This window comes from Condylura cristata, unplaced genomic scaffold (genome assembly GCF_000260355.1).
Source record: "Condylura cristata isolate star-nosed mole 26May11 unplaced genomic scaffold, ConCri1.0 scaffold00004, whole genome shotgun sequence".
NCBI lineage: Eukaryota > Metazoa > Chordata > Mammalia > Eulipotyphla > Talpidae > Condylura > Condylura cristata.
Genome location: NW_004567105.1, coordinates 68,618,227 through 68,641,483, shown reverse-complemented (window position 1 = coordinate 68,641,483; position 23,257 = coordinate 68,618,227). Strand labels below are relative to the sequence as shown.

Here is a 23,257-nt window from a genome sequence, read left to right as displayed (position 1 = left end):
ATGCTTTATACTTCAAATTTTGGGTAAAATTGCTTCCATAATCATCCTGCCTCTAGCTTCTTTCTCCCATACTGCTCCATTTGGGGACTTGGGATTTTCTAGGTCATATTCTGAACCTTCCCATTTTTTTTAACAGACTTTACTACCAGGTCTTGCTGGCCCCTCTGGGGAGATGGTTAAATCCACAGTGCCTGTGACCCCCACATCTGCTTCGGGAAGTGACAAGGTCTATGGTTACCAGATGGTCCGGACAGATTCCCGTGAGCAGAAGCTCGATGCCTTTCTGCAGCCTGTGAGCAAGGCCCTGTCTAGCCAGCCTCAGAACACTGCCCCAGAAGACAGGGCAGATGCTGCCGGCAGAGCTGTGCCGCAGGATGAGGAAATGCTTGAACTCCCAGCTGCTGCTGAAGAGGCTGCCAGGAATCAGGGCTTGGAGGGGGATGCAACAAAGGAGACTTCAGATACGTCGGAGAAGAAAGGGTCTCCATCCAGTCTGGGCAACCCCAGGTATGGCGTTTTGGGGAAAGGGCAGCTTGCCTCCTTTGTTCTTTAATAAAGCTGCCTTCTAACTTGGACTTTTCATGGACTTTGTCCATCTTCTCTCCACCCAACATGTTCCCTTGACCTTGGAAATGGGCAGTGCTTGGTCTGTCTGCCTTTCATCTTGGCTTAAGTCAGCTATCATAGTGGCCTTTGGAGTTCCTTTAATGTCCATAGTGCCATTCATTAGTTCAAATTACATTGGAAGACTTAGCCTTATTTCTTTTTTAAAGATTTATTTATTTATTCATACAGAACTGGGGTACAGGCAGAGATGCGGAGGGTGAGAGGATTCACCACGTACAGAGTGGGGAGCAGAACAGGCAGATCAATGAAGTACACTGCTGAGGGGAGCAGTGGGCGTGTCAGGAGAGGTCTGCCGCGCCATGTAGATCTCCTCCCAGGGAGGTGGGGATCGAACTCATGTGGAAGTGGCTTAAGCTTCTTAGTGCAGTGCTTTAACCCGCTGCACCACCAGGAAGGGCCTTTAGCCTTATTTTTTAAGAAATGAATTTTGATAAAACTTCCACAGCAGTGGTGGCTAGACAGGAACACTGAAAATATCTGGAAGATTGTCTTTCTTTTCCCCTGGCATCACCAATTTATTTATTTGGAAGCAGAATTAAAAGTACATTTGACAGGGGCCCTCCCTGGTGGCGCAGCGGGTTAAAGCACAGCACTGAGAATCTAAAGCCGCTTCCGCATGAGTTCAATTCCCGCCTGCCCCGGAAGGGACCACATGGCGTGGCAGACCTCTCCTGACCCACCCGCTGCTCCCCTCAGCAGTGTACTTCGTCGATCTGCCTGTTCTGTTCCCCACTCTGTCTCTGGTGAAGCCTCTCGCCGCTCCTGAACCTCTGGCCTATACCCCAGTTCTGTATGCACAAATAAATAAATCTTTAAAAAAAAAAAAAAAAAGTACATTTGACAGAGATGAAATGTATGTTTATTCTGATACTTCTCCTAAGTGGTAATCTAATGCAGGATACATTACCGATACATTTTACATTATTTCTTCAGGGCTGTGGTTTGTCAATGACCTCAAACCTGGGTTCTTCAAATTTGAAGTTAGGGAATGTGTTCATGCCTTCTTTGCCATACATTTGCTTAAACTTAAAAAGCTCTCTATCCAGCTCTTGCTGATATTCTGGGCCAGTACCAACAGGGCGTCCAGATGCCTGTTGCTTAGTTTTTGCATCCTCTAAACTTGTCCACAAAGATTTTCTGTACAGGATCAAGTTCCTTAAATGCCCCTGCCTTAGCACCAGTTTTCCTTCTGAAGTGAACTGAGGCTGCAGACTGAACAAGAGAGGAGAACTTCAAGAGCCTCTGAAGAATCACGGTGATTCTGTTCCTTGCAATCAGTCCCCGAGCTGCCAGAGCCACCACCACCACCATTGTTCTCTGGAAGATTTTCTTTCAGCCTACTCAGAGCTATTTTCATTCCTCTCAGAAGAAACACACTTTCTCAACCCAAAATATAAGACCCCTGAAACCTAGAAGCTAGTGGAAAGAGCTAGAACACGGGCAGGGAGGACGCACGCGATGGGTGTTTGATTTGGTTGCTCCTAGTGTGTTGCACCCATGACTACGACATGACATCTCCCTGTCTCTGCCAGGCGGCTGTGGCTTCTTCAGGTGCACAGGTGCTGAACCTGGAGCTCGGGGACGCCACTTGCCTATGGCTACACACGAGTCCCTGGGGCCAGTTGACCATTGGAACCTTAATTTCAGCTTGCTCACTTCTGAGTCAGCCTAGTGAGACGACTTCTGAGGACTCCTTCCCAGAGAATAACACAGGCCGCTAACATTTATCGAACGTGCTCTGTGTGCCAGATGCTCTGACCTCAGCTAAAGCTCTTAAACAGACTTGCAGGGAGGTGCTACATTTCTGTCTATCACTTGGGGGAACTGACACCACAAACTGTTCACCACACAGCAGTCAAAGAAATCCTTTTATGCCAAAAATCAGATTGTATCGCTCTTCTGATGACAACCTGTGGTTTCCCACCACACTTGAGTTCAAACCACCCTCCCTCTTCAACCACTGCTCTGCTACTCTCCCCGGATGCTCTGGCCACACCGACTGCGGCTGAGCAGCACTGACTGAGTTTCTCACCACCTTTGTGCTCCCTGCATACTGAGCCTAGGAAGATTCGGGGTTCTTGTTACTCAGGTTGCAACTCAGATGTCACTGCTTGCAGAGGCCTTCTTTGTTCTTTTAATCTCAAGATCTCTCTTCAGTCCATTCCCCATGCTACATGACCTTGTTTTATTTTCTTGCTGCTACTTAAGTCACGTTGCTGTTTGCCTCCCACCCTAGAAAGTGCTGTGAGGGCCTGTGGCTTGTCCTGTTTTTGATGGCTGTATGTAGTTGATGTTATAGCAGTAACTGATGGAAGGTTAGCTTGAGGATGAAATGGATGAGGCTTGGCAAAGTCAGCTTACTTGTGGCTGGGCCCAGCTAGACTCCAAGGTCCTGCTGACCCACAGTGGGCTGCTGCTGGAGTCTGCGGGCTGTCAGATGAGCAGTGTGCCAGGAATCAGACTGACCTTGCTATTACACAGCAATCCCTCTGCAGATGTGCAGAGGGAGCACAGAGAAGCTGCTCCCTTTTCCAGAATGCAATTCATAAAATTTGTTTCATTCCTTTATTATTTTTTAAAGATTTATTTATTTATGCATACAGAACTGGGGTACAGACCAGAGGCTCAGGGGTGATGTGAGGCTTCACCAGAGACAGAGTGGGGAGCAGAACAGGCAGATTGAAGAAGTACACTGCTGAGGGGAGCAGCGGGTGGGTCAGGAGAGGTCTGCCACACCACGTGGTCACCTCCGGGGCAGGCGGGAATCGAATTCATGCGGAAGCAGCTTTAGATTCTCAGTGCTGTGCTTTAACCCGTTGCGCCACCAGGGAGGGCCACATTCCTTTATTTTTTTTTAAAGACTTATTTATTTATATATACAGAATTGGGGTACAGGCCAGAGGTGCAGGGCTTTAAGAGGATTCACCAGAGACAGAATGGGGAGCAGAACAGGCAGAGTGATGAAGTACACTGCTGAGGGGAGCAGTGGGTGAGACAGGAGAGATCTGCTGCACCATGTGGGTTACCTCCTTGGCCAGGGATCGAACTCATGCTTTGGTGACTGTGTAGAGCTTCATAGTGCTGTACTTTTACCGGTTGCACCACCAGAGAGGGCCATCATTTTTTAAGATTTATTTTTACTTATTTATGCATACAAGAACTGGCCAGAGGTGTGGGGATGAGAGGACTCACCAGAGACAGAGTGGAGAGCAGAACAGGTGGATCCACTGAAAACACTGCTGAGGGGAGCAGTGGGCAGGACAGGAGAGGTGTGCTGTGCCATGCAGGTCAGCTCCTTGCACCGTCAGGGAAGCCCCCACAATGCATAAAACTTGACTGAGTTAAATAACAGGAGAAAAAAACGAACAGTAATGATCTGCCAGTTCCTTATCTTCACTGCAGAAAGAGACATCGGGAAGGCTCTGATGTGGAAATGGTGGAAGATGAGTCCAGAAAGGAAATGACAGCGGCCTGTACCCCCCGGAGGAGGATCATTAACCTCACCAGTGTTCTGAGTCTCCAGGAAGAAATCAGTCAGCGGGGACATGAGAGTACGTAAGTGCAGAGGTCTGCATGGGACTCCAAGGGTTCGTCTGCTAGTGTGACGTTTTTGGCAGTGTAGAGAACATTCACGTGGGGTTGGCCCCTGGAGTGAGTGGAGCAAACCTCGCTCCTTTTACTCACCCGCAGCAGCAGCAGTAGCAGTTTAAAGACCATTTTCAACTGGGAAAGGGAAAAAGCCTGGTTTTAATTAGAATTAATTGGTATTCTCATTAAACCATGGGAATCAGAGTAAAGCAGCATTTATATAAGCTTCAGTTTGTTTCTCAGTTCAAAGCAATGTAATCGAATTCCAGTCCTGTGGCTTGAGTGGGGTGGCTGCCTCCGAGGGGATCCAGTGGGGGCCCCAGTCCTGGCGTTACCCTTGTACTGTGTCATCTCAGCATCTGACAGCCTTTCTGGGCCTCAGTTTTTCAGATTAACTTTACCCTTGGGTATCATGCTGATCAGGGCTAAAATGTAAGTATATTGGTTACACAGTAAAGAGTCAGATAGTTTTAATATTCTCAAGACAAAGTCGTAAGTCATTTTCATCTTCGTTGGAGAAAGCTTTTCAGGATACCCTAGTGTAGAACTAAGTTTTGTTTTGTATTAAAGATTGATTTAGTTATGCATACAAGAACTGGGGTATAAGCCAGAGGTATAGGGGGTGAGAGGATTTACCAGGGACAGAGTGAGGAGCAGGACAGGCAGACTGACTGAAATACACTGCTGAGGGGAGTGGGCAAGACAGGAGAGGTCTGGTGCAGATGGGGGTCACCTCCCTGCCTGGGGATCGAACTCATGCTTCAGTGGTTGACAGTTGCGCTGCCTTTTTTTTTTCATATTTTTTTTCCATCATTTTGTGCATTTTTCCATCTCAGTTGTAATCCCCTTAGGCTTCCCATCACCAGATCACCCATGTGCCATCACCAAAGTCCAGTGCACTTCCCTCCTCCTACTGTTTTTGATCTCATTCCCACTTCACCCCCATAAAATGTCTCTGGTATATAGCTGTTCCTTATTATTTTCTTGCCTTGTCCATTATACTCCTGATATGAGTGGATAGTGCTGTCTTTAACCTATGTGCCACCAGGGTAGCCCAGAACTGAGGGTTTTTTTTTTTTTTTGTCTCTTCTATGGTCTAAGTACAAAACTAGAGGGTGGCCTTAGTAAGATATATTCAAAGAGTAGGTGTTTATGAGAGGCAGCCTGGGAGGTGAAGCCCAGAATCTTTATTTTAGGGGATATCAAAGTCAATACTCAGTCAGACAAGTCTCTGGAGTCTTACCCACCCCTGTGGGCACGCTGTCAGTCAGTAAACAAGGTTATTTTTGGAAGGTCCAGGATCCACTCAGTGTTCCATGGAATTAGGCTCATTTCAGGGATTAGAAATGGCTGCTTGTCCCATACTTTATCTGTTAACAAATGAGGGCAAGTCATGAGAACTTGCTGTCATTTGAATGTGAAACTCTGCTAGACATTTTATCTACAACTTGATTTCCTTGGTTTTTGGTAAATACTGGTTCTAGAAGTACATACTCTTAATATGGTTTGCCACCAGATGAGGGTTTTTAGGTCTGTGAAGTCAGTGACAAACCTTGCTATGCCTGTCCCTAAGAAATGACCCCTGACCCCGTGTTAAAAGGTACCATGGTGTTGCAGGTTGTTTAGTTAAGTAGCTGACTGCGACATAAGAATGAAAGACACTGTAACCGAGGAAGGTGGCCACCCAGGGTCCCTGGGCCAACATCTGCCTGGGGTGCTTCATCATCTCAGGCAACAGCCGCAGGCCCTGGACCGCACTGCGGCCAGGCCGCCCTCCTGCCTGCAGGAACCAGGGGTGGGCCACCCTTCCTTTGGCTTTACTTGTTGCTTTTCAGTGAGACCCAAGTTTTTCACGAACTCGGCTATATGGTTTGGTTTTGAAGCACAGAAGGATATTGTCCCATTTTGCTACTTGCAGAAGGAAATGCCCACAGCCTTCCAGTGTTGTGGAGCTGTCTGGGGGGAATGAAGTTTAAGTCCTGGAAGTCCAGAGAGGCCACTGAAGAGGTCGGGCAGCATCACAAAGCCAGTGAAGAAAAGGCTTGCCGGTCTTCTTGGTTGTGTTGCCTGGAGGACAGGCAGCGCTGAATGACGAGACGCCCCCTCCCTTCCCTGCCGTGCTCACTCACTCGCAGAGGCCCTTCAGTAGCTGTGGATGCGTCAGAGCATTCCATGAACAGTCTGGATGGAAAATCTCTGACCCTGTTTTAGTGGCTTACACTGCCTTCTCTTTCCTCCAGTGCCTCATTATTCAAGATTATTTGATGTTCTCCAGCTTTTAAAATAATCATTTTCCTCCTACGCAGAACATCCTGTAGAGACATTGAGTTTCCAGTGGGAACAGAGAAAAATGCTTATTCTAAAAATGAAGAAAATAAGCCTCTTTATATGGGGGCGGTAGGGGCTGGGATGTGGGGTGAGAGAGCAGTGTGCGTTGCTGAATTTATATAATAAATTGTGCTGCCCAAGCTTGAAAAAATAAGGCACAGTAACAAGATGTGCAGGCTTACAGCTCCCCTGTTGTGCCTCCCAGTTGTGGTGCCGTTTTCACGCCTTTCATTAAAAAGAGAAATTGTACACCCACACTACACAAACAGGTACAGATGTATTGGTAAATACAAAGCCATGTATATAAAATCCACAAAGGGTCCACAGAAGGCAGGTGAACACCTGCTCAAGAAACAGAACTTATCTGTCTTGAAATGTTACATGCTTCCCTCGATTCCATCTCCTTCCTGCCACCCTTAGGGTTAACTGCTACCCTAAATTTTGTAATAATCATTTCCTTCTTATTAAAGCTTTATCACCCTATTTGTAGCCATAAAAAACTTGCTTAGTTTTGTATTTTTTGTAATGGAACTATCCTCTATATTTCTGCAGTTTGTATATTTATATATACTTAGAAACAGGCATTAAAATTCACCCATCTTGGGTCCTCTCTGGTGGCACAGCGGGTTAAAGCACAGCACTAAGAAGCTAAAGCCACTTTAGCATGAGTTCGATTCCCACCCCGGAGCTAACCCACATGGCGCGGCAGACCTCTCCTGACCAGCCTGCTGCTCCGCTCAGCAGTGTACTTCCTCAGGTGGACTGTTCTGCTCCCCACTCTGTCTCTGGTGAATCCTCTCACTACCCCTGCACCTCTGGCTTGTACCCCAGTTCTGTATGCATAAATAAATACATCTTGAAGAAAAAAAATTTCACCCATCTTGGGCCCTCCCTGGTGGCACAACGGATTAGGATGCAGCACTGCAAGCTGGCTACAGCCGCTTCAGTGCAAATTTAATCCCTGATCCCAGAGGTGATCCACATGGGGCAGCAGACCTCTCCTGACTCACCCACTGCTGCCCTCAGCAGTGCACTTCATTAATCTGCCTGTTCTGTTCCTCACTCTGTCCCTGGTGAAGACTCTCACAGCCCCTGCACTTCTGGCTTATACCCTAGTTCTGTGTGAATAAATTAGTAAATCTTTTTAAAAAAATACACCCATCGTCCTACATTCTGGTTACTTTTTCTGTGTGAGATATCCACTTTGTGACAACGTTGTTGAAGGCCTTTGGGAGGACTCATTCGGCCTGAACCCCATTTTCACTCTTGACCCCCCTTCCCTGCTGAGAGGATCAAGATCTTGGCAGGTTGATTAAGGACCCTGCCCTAGATGGTGTACCTAGGACAGTTGGTTACCACTGGGTCCTAACTCAATGCGCTGTTTTCTAAAGGCGTCATGTAGCCATGTGCCCCTCCAAGGGGGACCCAAGCTTTCCTTTCCTGCTCCTTTTCGCCTGTATTTGCTATTGTCAAGATTCCACCTGTTTGATATTGGTGTCAGTGGTGGTTTTTACTTGCCTGGCCTGGCTACTCATAAGTGCAATTTCTTCTATTTACTTCCCATTCAAAATTTCCGCTCATTTTTCTGGGTTTGGGGGATTTGTGGTTTGTTATTTTGTTGCTGCTGTTGTTTTGGTCTTACTGATTTTAGGAGTAGTCTACAAGAAAACATCTTCATCAATGCTTAGTTCTAATGTAGGCACATTTTATGAGTTGATCTTAAAGATTGACTTTTTAATTTATGTAGAAATACTTCCTTATTCTGCATAATTAAAAATAAGCTTTTATATTGTCTCCCAAAATGCTTGTACTTAGATCTCTAGTCCACCTGGAATTCACCTTTGGTGCATGGTATTTGAGTCAGTTTCCATGTGAGTATCTAGTTGTTCCATAATACTTTCTGTTGTCAGGTTGTTTAAATTTAGTGGCTATTATTTGCTCACAGTCATACCCCCTAGACTTTTCATGGTCTGCTTGAAGAACATCCTTTAGTGGGGCTTGATGGCAAACCGAGTTTTGCTTTCTCTTTCATCCTTATTTTGAAAAGTTTTTTTGCTTGGTTCCAGATTGGCAGTCATTTTTCTCTTTGTTCCTAGTGCCTTTGAGATCTCTTTTCTTGAGCCCTTTGTTACCTGTGTATGTCATAGGTGGATTTTGTTGAACTTCCTAGAGTCAAGGTTTGGAGTCCATCACTTCTGTGCAATATTTTGTCTTCAAAGTCTTCAAATATTCTCTCTCCCCCTGCACCCACTCTCTGGAACTTGGGTTATATATTTACTGTCCTCCGTGTTGTGTAAGATGTCATTCACAATTCTCTCTCTTGGCTACATTCTGGACAATTGCTTTAACTCTACCTTTTAGCTAATTACTTTGACAACTTAGTTTAATCTGTTAAATTTTGATTTCTTATTTCATTTTTCACTTTTAGCAATTTACTTAATTCTCTGGAAAAATCTCCTGTTACGAACTCATTGTACTATCTCTTAAACATAATGAACATACTTATTTTGCTGTGTTTCCAACCTCTGGAACCTTTGTAGATATGATTTGAGGCCCAGACATAATAGTATTTTGGACATTTTAGTATTTTTTCCATTCCACTGAGAATGCAGTCGTTGGGGTCTGTGAGTCACATACAGAGTAGTAGTCTTCCACCAGACTCTTGATTTCAAACCATTCTTGGGCTTTTGTTCTCCTTTCTCCACACCTTAGATCCTGTGAGACTAAAATTCATTCGTTTGTTCCTCTGGTATCTTTGGATAAAATTGTCTTCAGACCTCTCATGACTTCGCTGGGTTCCTGCTTTGTCTTAGATTGTGACCTTTGGGTATTCCTTAGTCCCTTGTTTCATTTAAATAGAATATATTTTACTCTTTTATGTCTTTATCAGTGGAAGGCATCTCTGCTTGTTTGCTATCCTCAATGTGGTACTCGGTGCTTTGGGCTGCACAGAGATCCTGTGAGCTGAGTACTCACCTGTTTTCTGGTTCTCCAGCTCTTCGGGAGATGCTGCACAACCACTCCTTCGTGGGCTGTGTGAATCCACAATGGGCCCTGGCACAGCATCAGACCAAGTTATACCTTCTCAACACCACCAAACTCAGGTAATCAGCAAGAGCCATTAAGTCCAGGATGTATGAGCATAAAAAACTGGGGAGAGCAGCTCAAGGTAGTTGGAAAGGGACCCAGACTTTGAAGTCCAAGTTCAGTCATTTACCATTTACGTGACCTTGGGTAATCTACTTTCCTAAACTATCTCAGATTACTCATCTGTAAATTGGATTGTTATTACTTAACTTGTAGTTGTTATGAACAGTAGAAATGACTTAAGAAACCTAGTGTTTGGTGCTCGATAAATATTGACTGCTGTGAGCCAGGTGTTAAGGGCTTAGTGCTTAGCACGCTAGCACCTGCTGTGTGCAAGAGTGTACTGTGGAGGATGCAAGAGAAAAAAAGACTTGACACCTCCCTTCCCTCCAGCATGGAAATATGACAGGGCTTACTCCAGCCACTGAATGAGTCAGTGAGTTTGACGAGCGCAGGAAGGGTGACGCCAGCACTGCCCTTTGTCAAGCGCATAGCTGGTGACATTTCTGTTGTTTGTATCCAGGGACTTTGTGGATGAGCTCCTGTGACGTGGAGAACCTATATTAAATGTCCTTGAATCAGTACACTGCTACCTTGGGAGGGTGCTGCCAGCTTGCATACCAGAGTCTTTATTCCCGTGAGACCCTTCTGTGCTTCAAGACCCTGCGCAGGAGGGTAGCCACTCCCCATTGCATGAGGTGGCACACGAGATAATCGCCTCGTTGACGCTCTAACCCAGCCCCTGCCCCAGCTCACAGCTTGGTGTTGGCACACTTAGCCTCCTTTCAGAACTCATTCCTCCTAGGCTTGGAATTCTACTACCCTTGTTTGTTAATTTTCAACATATCGAAGTGTTCCAAATCAGTTGTGTTCAGGCTCATTTCAGAGATAAAGATCCAGGCCAGTCCTAGAATTTCAACTATTAATAAAGGGCTTCCCAATAAGAAGCAAAGAAATGTACTGAGCAAACCAGATTCAGATTGCAATGTCTGGACTCAGCACCTGCCTTCCCTACTTTACTGATTCCAATCTGGGGCAATTCAGTCAGTTGCCAGTACCTCAGTTTCCCCACAGCAGGTATAGTAGGTGCTTTGTCTACCTTGATAGTGAAGTCTTCAGACAACATCTGTGGGGTGTAGATAGCTGTAGGACTGTAAAGTACCATTTTTGTCAATAATCTGTTTTTCTAAGTTGTTCGATATATGCTTCAGAACTGCCTTTGGAATGTTGTCGATCAGTGCATCATCCTAAACCATGTTGGTATGTGTCTGATTATTTCTTCTGATTATTTAGAAAGTCTCCCTGTCCTCCCCATACATTCTAAATAATTTTTAATGGTGAATTATAAAGTGATTTTAAAGGATTCTTGGTAAATAGGAGAAAAGGTAAGCAAACAATAACTCCCTAATTCTTACTACAGGTGTAAAAGCCCTTTTATAGCACCAGAGGGTGGGACAGGCATGGCCGACGGCACGCCGGGCAGCGCCTTCACACTGTATCTGTGGTGCCACACACCAAGCTGAGCACAGGGACTGAGCTCCGCAGAGCCCCGGGAGTCCCTCCACAGGGCAGAACTACCACGTCTCATCCCTGCTTCCAGGGCGGTTTCTTCTGTTTTGTCCCTACTGATTGGCTCTCAAGCATGGATTCAGGTTTTCCTTAAAACTACTTCATCTTTTTTTTAATTTTCAGTGAAGAGCTGTTCTACCAGATACTCATTTATGATTTTGCCAATTTTGGAGTTCTGAAATTATCGGTAAGTTTATTTCCTGCTTCTCATTTCTGAGACTTCAACATCTGCTCTTTTTTGAGAAAAACAAACAAACAGCTCTACCCTCCTATCTTATTTGTATTGTATTAAATTTCTCTAAATATGCTTAGGGTAGTTCCTGTCTTGCATGATTTACATATGGAGGTAGCTTTAGTTACAGTAGTTTTAAACAAAGCATAAGTTATTTGGTAGCCAACTCTATTGTTATTACTGTTATTGTCATAGAAGTTAATACATTTCTACTTAATAAAATTTGCAAAGAAAAAAAAATTGAAACTTTCAGGCCTCATGACCCAAAAACAATCCAGGCTCACTATTTTAGTACACTTATTATAAGACCTTTTCGTTACCTAATTTAAATTGAGTTGAAATTTTATTACTTATTGATGTAATTTCCTATCTTTTTACATGTGATATGCCCTACAAAAAATTCTCCTAGGATTTTTATTGGAACTGTGTTGAACCTATAGATCCTTGTGGGGAGCTGACAGGAGGTAATCTTTTTGTTAGCTTTATCCTTTAATATTTCATATTTTTGTTGATCTCACTGCAAATGTCACTTTGAAAACATTTCCAATTGTTGCTAGAATATAAAACCTATATAGAATATAGGTTTTTATACACTGATCTTCTGTCTTGCAACCTTGTTAAACTGACTTAATTTTAGTAGCTTTTTTATGGATTCAGATTTTCTACATGGACAATCATCACATATGTGAAGTCAGTTTTAGCTGAGCCTAGCTAATGCCTTTTATTTTTTTCTCTTGCCTGATTGCACTGGCTGGAACCTTAGTACAATGTTGAATAGAAGTGGTGAGACTATAAATCTTTCTTTTGATCCTTATCTTAGGGGGAAAGCATTGTTTTCACATTAAGGGTGCTTTTTGCTATAAGTAGATTTTTTGTAGACTGGGCCCCCTGTGTGACTAAGAAATTTTCCTTCTTTGCTTAAGAGTTTTTATCCAGAAATAGATTTGGTATCAGTGTAATGCTGGCTTTATGAGTTGCCCTTATTTTCCATCAGAAGAGTTTATGAGTTGGCATTCATTCCTTAAATACTCGGTGTTCACAAGTGAAGCCATGTGGGCTAGATATTTCCTCATGGGAAGGTTAACTGGAAGCTCAGTTTTGATAAAGAACTGTTTGTAGCTTTATGTTTTTCATAGATAAAGAGTTACATTTTTCTTGAGTGAGCTTTGCTGTTTTGCTTCATTCAAGAATGGTTATCCATTTAGGTTTTTGAACTTGTTACCATAAAGTTGTTCCTAATACTTTTTATTCCTTTATATGTCTGTAGGTCTGTAGTTATATAACACTTCATCCCTAATGTTCATAACTTGTGTCATCTCTTTTGAACTTGATCAATCTGGCTAAAAGTTCATTAATTTTATTAATCTCAAAGAATTATCTTTGGTTGCATTGCTTTTTCTGTTTTCTATTTCACTTACATCTGCTTTATGTTTCCTTCTATTTATTTTAGGTTTAATTTTCTTTTCTGTTTATTTCTTAAGGCAGCAGCCGAGGTCATGGATTTGAGGTCTTCTTTCCTAATATAGGTGTTAAGTGCTAGAAATTTCCCCTGCGGGTTGCTTTAGCAATCACAAATTTTCTTAAGTTTTTCCATTTTCATTCAGTTCAAATACTTCCAAATTTTCTTGTGGATTTATTCTGACTCACAAATTATTTGTAAGTCTGCTATCTACTTTCCAATCACTTAGAAATTTTTCAGAGATCTTTGATTTCTAGTTTAATTCCATTTTGGTCAAAGAATATACTTAAAATTGTTTTAGACTTAATGAGACTTGTTTTGTGATACACAACAAAGTCTATGATGGTGTTATGTTCCATGTGCTCTTGAGAAAATGGATAGTCTGGTCTTGTTGACTAGACTGTTCTATAAATGGTAAGTATTTTAAGTTGATGGTTTTTCTCAACTTTTTTCCAGCCTAAGTTTCTATCTACCTGTTCTATCAATTAGTGAGAAAAGGATATTGAAACCTTTAATAAATAATGATAAATTTTTCTTAGCAGTTGTTTTACCCATGTATTTTAAAGTTCCGTTATTGTGTGCATAACTCGGAAGTATTAGGTCTTTTTGACTAATTGACTCCCGTAATGAAAAAATAATAGTGGTATATAACATGTAAAAAAAAAACAAGATGTTTGACAACAGTAACATCAGAGAGGGAGAAATGGAAGGAAAATCAGATATCTTACTTTTAACAGAAAGTTGTCTTTCTCATCAGATGACTTTCTTGAAACAGAATTCAATTTAATATGTTCTCCCTCCCCATCCTCTTTAGTTACTGATGAAGCAGTAAAATGAAATGACCTGCTTAGTGATTTTCTAGAAATATACTTGAGGTAATTATGTTAAGTGAAATGAGCAGAAAGTGAACTATAGATATTGGACAGTTTCAGTCATCTGTGGAATATAAATAACCAAAAACCAGCAGGAATAAACCTTGACCTTAGTGAGAGAATATAATGGTTACCAGAGAGTGGGGAAAGGAAGCAGGGTGGGGACTGGCACAGGTGGCAGGCAAGTGGAACACTTGCACAAATGAAGAGCAGGAATGTGACTCCAAAATTAAAATAGAAGTTGAGAAAAACAATGTAAGTGGGGTCCTTTAAAGCTACACAGAAGACAAGGCCCCAACCGCCCCACCTGTTCAGCAGGCTCTTTCACATCTCTGTTCAAACAGCCATTAGTGTAAATGAGGAAGAGGTTCTGTTGTGGGTTGGCAGGTGAGTGTTAGATTTGTGTTTCTCGCCTGCTGTTAGGATCATAGTTTTGTAAGAATTCAGGCCTCATTTGGGTGTCCTGTTAACACTTGTCCCTTAATGTTCTCGCTCATTCCTAGGAGCCAGCACCACTCTTTGACCTTGCCATGCTCGCCTTAGATAGTCCTGAGAGTGGCTGGACGGAGGAAGATGGTCCCAAAGAAGGACTTGCTGAATATATTGTTGAGTTTCTGAAGAAGAAGGCTGAGATGCTTGCAGACTACTTCTCTTTGGAAATCGATGAGGTACATGGTCACCATTTTTATGCCTGTTCTCTTCTCCAAATAAGAACAGATTCCATTGTTGTTCCAAGGTTAAGATGAGGTTGTCCCCACAAGCAGCAGCATGTGACAGAGGAAATTTCCCATTTGCATTGTTAGGCTACACAACCTCTTCCTGCCCACCGGGGGTGAAGTACCCAGACACAGGGAGACTTGATCCATAGTCCCTGTAGACCAGTGAATGGGACGATGACACTCTCCTTACTGCTACCTCTTACCCCTTTGGGGCTGGTGAGCAGATCCAAAGAAAAGGTTGTTCTGCTTAGGTCAAACAAGTCCTTTAAGTCCTTAGTGTTTCTGTTCCCAGCCCCACCCGCCAAGCACACCCACTGATGTGATGCATGCTCTGGGCGATGACATTTGCTCTAACTATAAACACAGTACTTCTTACCCTTGTCCTGGCCTTTTCTTTCCCAAGCAGGAAGGGAACCTGATTGGTTTACCCCTTCTGATTGACAACTATGTACCTCCTCTGGAGGGTTTGCCTATCTTCATTCTTCGACTAGCCACGGAGGTAAGTGGTCATGCCCACGCTAGTCTTTTGATAAGCATGTGCTGGAGGGAATTTCATCTGGAATGAGAAAGATGAAAAGTTAAAATAGCTGAAGCCACCCTCCCCTCCCCATATACTCAACAATATTCAGCAACATTAAGTCGTCTATGATTTCCATTTAGACATGAAATCTGTTTAAATCACTTATTTTATATTAATACAGTCTTTTTCCTTTGGATCAGGTGAATTGGGATGAAGAAAAGGAATGTTTTGAAACCCTCAGTAAAGAATGTGCTATGTTTTACTCCATTCGGAAGCAGTATATATCTGAGGAGTCAACCCTCACAGGCCAGCAGGTACTGTGGTACACATGCTGGCACTTCACGATTGGAATGGGTCCACACAACAGTTTCATTTCATTAAGAAATTAAACATGCCACCCTTCAGTTCCGAGAACTGCACTGCACATGGTCAACTTTTATTCATTCTATTTATTTCCTTCTGCTGGTCTGGGAAGTACCTCCAGATGTTCTATGATACATAAAAACCTAAGCCATCCCAGTGAAAGATGGGACGTTGAGTGAAACTGCCCAGGGCTAGTGCATCTTACCCTCCCCTGTGGGCCCTTAAGTGTGGAGCCAGCCCTCAGAGTCTAAGCTAGTCTCCTCTGGCTCTTTTAGCTTTTTCTACCTCCTACACTCCTTTACCAGGAAAGCAAAGCTGTTCTGAGGTCAGCTTGACCCAGAAAGGGCCTGGGCTCCTCGTTTCCATGTTACCTTTTCCAAGCAAATAACAATGATTTTCATCAACAACTACTTTGGGTGGGAAGTAGCAGTTGAATAGTGCAAGAATCAACGAGTAGCCACCTTATAACCATCTCAGTGACTGTTATCCGTTGAGGGAGAGAGATATATACCAGTTTTATAGATGAGGACAATAAGGGACAGCTGGCCTTCTCAAATGTTCCCCAGAGCCTGGAGGAGGTGGAACAGATATTCAATCCAGTTGCTACTGGCCAAAGTCCCTAAGGCAATAGGGAAATACCTTATTCCAGTGGGGCAGGAAAGGTAGCACACTTGCCAAGCTGCTCAGAATACAGATGGTCCCAACTTGGGCTGGCTTAACTTACAATTTCAATTTTTCAACTTTATGATGGTAGGAAAATATTAAGCATTCAGTAGAAACCTTGGCTACTTCGTGTTAAGAAAGCACAGCCCACAATATGCCACCAAAACTTTTCAAACTGAGTGCACATCAGCCAGGAACCCAGTGGGCACTGAAAGCAAGGGGAGAGGCTTGTGACGTTTGCCACGTCTTTTCCAGAGTGAAGTGCCTGGCTGTACTCCAAAGCCTTGGAAGTGGACTGTGGAACATGTTGTCTATAAAGCCCTCCGCTCACACCTTCTACCACCTAAACATTTCACAGAAGATGGAAATATCCTGCAGCTTGCTAACCTGCCGGACCTATACAAAGTCTTTGAGAGATGTTAAGTATATGGTCTCCTGTAGACTTGGGTGTTTCGTTTTCCTTTACATTCTGATGTTGGCTGGAGACTCACATTTGCCTTCCAATTAGTTAGTCCTCCTTTGTGCATGAAGGAGTTGATATGAATAAAACTGTCAGTCAGATGTACCCTAATATGATTTCTTCAATTTTACTACATTTGAAGTGCTTCTAGATCAACTTTTACATAGTGAATACATGACAGTGTTGAAGAACCCCAAAAGTAGTTTGAAAGCCATCTGGGCATCTAAAAAGGCTTCCTTGAAGATTTCATAGAGCACACTCTGATTTGATTCTTTATTATGATAAATTTCTAATACCATGTGGTACATGTTATGTTGGTTCAAGTGCTTTTAAAAGAGATCTTGAACTTGTAAGAGACTCTGATGACACTGACTGTGGAGAAAGCTGAACTGGCAATCTAAAAGTACCATCAACAACTAGTGGAAAAACCTTGGGAGAAGGAACAGTCTTTTACCCAGTCAAAGTGGTGCATTTGGTTAATGGCAATGAATATGAATACTTTCTGCTTAAGATAAAGAAACCTCTATGTATTCTTGTTTGAAGGATGATGTAAAAATAAGTATTTAAACTATGCCATTAAAATGAGCTACCTTAGTATTAGCCTGCATTAACACATGTGCAGTGAGCACAGGAGGAATGCTGGTAGTTTTGAGGTAAAATTTAGATTAGAATACTCTGAACAAAAGTCTGTGGATAAGAATAGAAAGCTACTGAAAAAGAAGCCATTCTACTTCAAAAAGACAGGGACAACATAAAGGAAGACTTTCTCTTTACCTCAAGAAAGGCAAAAATTAGGTTCCAAAAAGTAGACCAGGGCATCTCAGAAATGAGATTTCACAAGCCCAGGAGAAGCACAGGCTAAGTGAACGAGAGTGGAGAGAGGAAGGGGGTTTCCGAGGCCTCCTGAGCTGACCACAACACGTGCACATGTGGGATTCTAGGGTGAACCTGCACTTTAGAAAGTCCCCTCCCCCACTCCACCCATCTGCTGTTACTACTAGGAAATCATCTCAATTCAGGCAATTGGGGTTCATGTTTTAAAAGCAAAGCTCTAATTACTCTAAAGGGAATAAATATTAAAGATTTTATTCACGAGTCTAATTTTATTATATGGCCTTAATCCATTAGACTTTTGCCAGTACTTTTTCTGTGTAAACACATTAAAGATACAACAATAGTAAAAACACCTTAATTCTGAGAGCAAAAGGGAACCACAGGTTCTGTAGTGACTATACTCAATGAAAATTGACCTGGGTACCTTTGAAGAAACTAAACTTCCTAATAGACAAAAGTTCTTATCCCATTATTTTTTTCTTGAGGAGGGATAAGACAGGAGGGGCATGGTTGCCAGGATTTATTTTAAGGCTCCTCTTGCAAAATGAATGTGTCAGCAGCCAGTTGTGCTCAGCAAAAGGGTGTGTTTAATAGACTCTTCAGGCAGACTGCCCACTGCCTGCCCAGCCCCTCCCTCCCTGCTGGGCTGGTCTGAGGTTTCATTCCACAAACAAGCAGCAGATGAAATACTTTACAGGAAACAGCACAGTTGATGTTGAAGACTAAGGAACCTACTCTTACTTTAAGAGTATTAGACCTTGGACTTCAGGCCCCATGCAATAAAGCAAGTTTTTTATACATTCCCCATTACCTTTTTCTTATATAAATTTAAATATTTTACAAAAAAAGTCTTTTTCCACCAAAGATATAAATTTGAGTGAAATATATATTCCCCTCCCGTGAACTTGTTTCTTCTAAAATATATATGCTATCTGATATCATGGGTAAATGTCTTTGACCACTGGACAACACTGAAGTTTCAACTGCCCTGTGGAGAAGGCACTTGTGTTTTGAGGTCTCCAGCAAGAATCTCAGTGAGTACTCAGAGTCTGTCCTCCAGAACCTGTGCTGGGCTTCCAAGTGCCCAGGCACAGGCAGCTGGGGAAACGGTAAGCTTGATTCTAAATTATGGACAAAATAAAAACAGCACAGACCAGTTCTGAGCTTAGAATCAAACTACAAACAAAATCCAGAGTGTTCATTCAAGAAGATTCAAACCTGTTTCATTCTCTTATAAATTAGAAAATACAAAGGTGGCTATTTTAATGACAAAGCTCAAACAGTACTGAAAGGGGGTCATGTCAATGGACCAAGTGTCAGTCCCTCTGGGTGGCCTGCAGCAGCACCCAGGCTGAAGGACGGCCTCCCTACTGCTGGGCCAGAAGTGCTGTCCTGTTGGCCTTCATCTTCTCCAGTCGTTTGGCCAGGTGGCTGTTGGTCATTTCCATCTCCTCGATCTTGTCCAGTGCTGTCCGTAACTGGAGACAAGAAGAGTTCAGTCACTTCTCATGTTCAGAAACAAAGCTCAGTGCTGCTTTATTTGAACTTTCTGGGAAATGGAAGGACTGCTAATTGCAATGTCCTTTACCAGGATCCTGCAGCCTGAATGCTTTCAAGGCAGCTCGAGGGTTAAACAGGATGCTGAGATGAATCACAGACAGGGTATATATAGAAGCTGGAGAACAGATCTGATATAAAAGCAAAAAGTAAAACTAATCTTTTTCTTATTAATTTGTCAAAACAGCAAAGTAAATGGCAGTCACTCTGCAGGTCAAAAACCAACACAGAATAACTCTACTTACTGAACCCAGGATTAAATTCCTATGCAGCAAATTGTTTATTTCCAAGGATTTTTTTTTTTTGAGGAATATATTCCAAAGAACATATTAAAACATACCTCTCGTTGTAACTTCCTTTTCTCTGCTTTCAGCTCATCTTCAACTTTCTCAGCATTCTCAGCAGCAGTTTTATATCTCAGCACCTGTCCCTCTAGCCGGTTAATCTGTAAATTTGAGAACACAGGGCTCTGGTTTGGAGCACTGAGCGCCACCAATTTTTTGTAGCCAAGATGGAAGTACAATGTCATGACAAATTCCAAGTAATCTAACACAGGCCTCCTCAGGGTGAGTCATAGGTCTTGCTATTTATGTATCAAGAACTGTCCCCAGGGAGGATTACAGCTGTAAAGTCAACAGAGGGCCAACTTCCCATGTTAAGTTTTATGATGACCAGAGTGTTTAAGTGCCAAAGTAACATCTCAGGAAGACACTAACCAAATGGGAAAGTTTTAGACTTTGAAACATATGGTAGTTGATTTTGTTACAAACTGTGATCTTGAATTCACTTTAATTATCTATAAAAGACAGAATTATAGTTATGATTTTCCACATTTTTATAGACAAGAGAAAGTGAACTGCTCTGCCAGGCATTCTTAGCTGGCTTTTCTCCTTTAATACAGACCTTTCAGAGTAACTTAACTGCCAAGACAGCGCAGAAAGGCCTGTATGTTCATGGACTTTGCTACCTATTTGGAATCAGCAGATGTTTTAAGGGACTTTAAAATAATTTGGTACCCTGGAGAAGAATTACTTACACTTTGCTCCAAGGTGGTTATATCCTGTTCTGCTTTTGAAAGCTTGAACTTATATTCACTAATTTGTCTATTGGCATCTCCTAGAATAGAAGAGAATAATGAATCACCTCTTAGAAGTAAAGATGACCCCTCCTGCAGCACAGGCAAGGGCTGTGCTATTCACACCAAACACACACATCACAGCCACAGCGTGACGGCAGCCGTGGGTCTGAGTATGTTTGCTCCAGCACGTGGGTTGCAACAGCATCATTTCAGTCAGGAGTCAGATCTTTTCATTCCATGATTTGTGGGACAGACTTTTGAGCAAGGAGCCCCGCCAACTGTACCTGTAGCCCTAGGCCCCAAGAAGTGATGTGCCCAGGACCGCAGCCTCTGGTTCCCTGGCCCCAGCCACCCCAAGGCTTCTCAGCTCTCAGGTCTCCTTCTGCTCACCCGTCCATTAAGTGCTTTTTGTCCCCCCACTTGATTCAAGTCTTAACCAACTTAAAAAGGTCACCATCAATTTTCACCTCCTTCAGGACTAATTAACTATTCCTTCCTCTTGCATTTTACTTGTACTCTTATTTTTCATAATCTTAATCTTATGCATGTAAGAAGTCTCCATCTTCACCTTCTTTCTTGAATCTATCTTGAAACTCCTGCTGTAACAAAACACTCTGCATATTGTAAATCCTTAATAATTGCAGAAATAAAATGTTTTTCAATGATATTTGTGATAATGTGTTACATGTAGAACTATAAATCATTAGATATGTATCTGACTTAAGAAGCAAAGTATTTAAAATGAGAAGTTTGGAAATGACAGGAGAAAAAAATTCCCCTACCAATCCAATTTAACACAGATCACCCTGAAATTATAGAAAGAATCATAAGGCATACAGGAGATGAATTTGATCTACCTAATTTAATAACTTTTCCAAATTTCTAAATAATTAAGGTTACATTCACCTATATCATCTTCAGTGCAAGAGGTTTTTTTTTTTACATGGAGAGTTTACTATCACCTTAAGTAATAGGATAATAAAACTGTCTCCTCAAAAGCCACCTGTGGTGGTAACAAAAACAAATACTATTCCAGGGTTGAAAACTTGAGTTTCAGAATCATGTATTAATTCTTATGCCCAGCAATTATCACAGCATGCTTCTTCCTTCTCACTCTCTAAACCACTCACTCCTTCCCATTTTCAAAAGTGTAAGTCCCTGATCGCAGCCATTTCAGCATGGTTTGAAATTCCACTTCAAAACACCATGCTTAGCAGCCATATCACAGGCCTGAGCCAAGAGTTACCACCAGAGTTCCTTTCCTGGCCTTGGGCAGGGAGCTGCCTGCTTTTGTCTTTACCAGCCAGGCCCTGTCTTCCCCAAGACTGGCTCAGTTTACCTTATTTTACAGTTCTGCCCTGAGAACATTTTCCTGCCTTCTACAGAACCAGCTCTGTAATACCTGCCTGCTCTAGAAGTATTAACACATAACGGCATGTCCATTTCCACTCAATATCAATCCTTTTGAATTTGCTGCTTTAGGCCAGTCTCTTTGAAATCTATCATTTGCCCTCTAAGACTTGCAGCCACTATGCTCACGGCCATAGCCTCCTGAGTAGTCAGCCTACTTCCTCATGCCCATCTTTATCTACCCTCTATGCCATTACAGTATTTCTAGAATAAAACATATAACAGAGTCACAAGGGTCTGACCTTACATCCAACAGAGAAAGTAATAATAACCTCAAAGGTTAGTATGAATAATATAAAGTTTTAACCTAAAAAGTCTTCTCTACTTAGCCTAGTTTAATATTTAGGTTAAAAAGTCACAGAATAACAATATTTTAAAATAAGTTATCAGAAAAGCCACTATTCAAATTGAAAAAGTTTCTCCTGTCCATGAATTCCTAACATCTATATACAAATGGCTGCTGAAATTTCTATACCTTGGGAAGTTTTCCTACCTGTGAATACAGTAGGTATTTTAAAATACTATGAAGTCAAAGTAGAAAGGGAGAGAAATTAGAATAATTTCATTTGAATAATTTAATTAGAATGACTGAATAGGCTTCCTTTGTGGCCTTATTTTAAATTCTATCTAATAAAGATCAGTTTGAATTAACAAGAACACTGAAAACCATGAACCCACTCAAATACTATATGATGAGTGAACTAGATGCCTGCAGTTAGCCATGATAAATTTCTAGAATGGAGCACATACAGGTGGAAACTGACTTGTCCCCTAGTACCTACTCTGCATTTCGATGAGCTGCAAATCTGAACCGTTCTGCAGCCCCGCCAGGTCGCCCACTGTGCCATCACTCCTGGAGCCCTTCTGCCGTTCTTCCTCTAACTGCAGCTTCAGCTTCCTGACCTGAAGTAGAAATAAAGGTTCATCAGCAAGACAGATTCTCTCAATGATGCTTAGCCCAACAATCAAACCATAGGATAGGGCTGATCTTCATCAGCCACAGACCAATAATTCAAAAATTACTTCCTTAAGAGGCCTTCCTGGTGCTGCAAGGGGTTAAGATGCAGCAGTGTGAAGCATTCTGCAGTCACTGCAACATGAGTTCCATCCCCAGCCAGGGAGCTGACCCACATGGCACAGCAGATCTCTCCTGCCTCGTCCCACTGCTCCCCTCAACAGTGTATTTCAGTCAGTCTACCTGTTTCCCACATTGTGTCTCTGGGGAATCCTCTCAACCTGCACCCCTGGCCTCCCTTTACCCCAGTTCTTGTATGCATGAATAAATAAATCTTTTTTAAAAAACTAGTTCCTTAAATGCTGGAGTGCAGCCGACAATGACTTCCTCATGGTAGGGCTGATGATGGTGATGACAACAATGAGTCCAGTCCTATGCAAGCACATCTGTCTCAAAGACTACTGTATGGCAAGATATCCTAACGTGAACCTTGTTCAGATGCCCTCAAATATCTTCATAACTGGTGTTAACTCTACACCAGGACATAAAAACTGCTAGAAAACCCCATTAATGTATGACTTGGCAGCTATGAGGAACAAAAGCAGTGAAGTGTAGGCAAGTCTAATATTTTGTTTTCAACTACAAAGTCAGACATGAAACTGCTGTAGACTATTTGGGTTAAAGAATTCAAACTAACTGAACTGTTAAGATGTATTTAACTAGAGACAGTTTTAAACAATAAATTTTTAGTTTATGTATTTGAAAAGATCCTTATAATTAGACCAAGTAAAATGTTAAGTATGATATATAAAATATCCAAAAATCTAAAAACAATGACTATTTTTGAGTGCTGCTATAGTAGACACTCTCCTGGATGCTGGACATAAGCTGTGAGCAAGGATCAAAAGGAGCAAACTCCAACACCAGGTGTCCCAA

The 23,257-nt window shown here is 42.4% G+C and overlaps 2 protein-coding genes and 1 pseudogene across 4 annotated transcripts in view; 1 reads left to right on the top strand and 2 right to left on the bottom strand.

The window, feature by feature from the left end:
• Positions 1–17,379, top strand: part of MLH1 (mutL homolog 1) — a 36,865-nt gene extending 19,486 nt beyond the window's left edge. The window contains exons 12-19 of the mRNA XM_004676323.2: positions 137–507; positions 4,030–4,178; positions 9,539–9,647; positions 11,323–11,386; positions 14,266–14,430; positions 14,888–14,980; positions 15,202–15,315; positions 16,283–17,379. Of these exons, the coding sequence (XP_004676380.1) occupies positions 137–507; positions 4,030–4,178; positions 9,539–9,647; positions 11,323–11,386; positions 14,266–14,430; positions 14,888–14,980; positions 15,202–15,315; positions 16,283–16,450 (1,233 nt within the window). The 3' untranslated portion in view covers positions 16,451–17,379. The remainder of the gene's footprint in view (positions 1–136; positions 508–4,029; positions 4,179–9,538; positions 9,648–11,322; positions 11,387–14,265; positions 14,431–14,887; positions 14,981–15,201; positions 15,316–16,282) is intronic.
• Positions 1,557–1,938, bottom strand: LOC105854724 (annotated as a pseudogene).
• A 150-nt stretch (positions 17,380–17,529) lies between the features above and the next one.
• Positions 17,530–23,257, bottom strand: part of LRRFIP2 (leucine rich repeat (in FLII) interacting protein 2) — a 91,328-nt gene continuing 85,600 nt past the window's right edge. For 2 of the 3 annotated variants that reach the window (XM_004676321.2, XM_004676322.2), the window contains 4 exons: positions 22,149–22,269; positions 19,915–19,994; positions 19,219–19,323; positions 17,597–18,799 (listed from right to left, as the gene is read on the bottom strand). In XM_004676321.2, coding sequence (XP_004676378.1) covers positions 18,689–18,799; positions 19,219–19,323; positions 19,915–19,994; positions 22,149–22,269 — 417 coding nt within the window. In that variant the 3' untranslated portion in view covers positions 17,597–18,688. Of the gene's footprint in view, positions 18,800–19,218; positions 19,324–19,914; positions 19,995–22,148; positions 22,270–23,257 lie in introns of all 3 variants that reach the window. The other variant, XM_004676320.2, reaches the window with a different exon arrangement.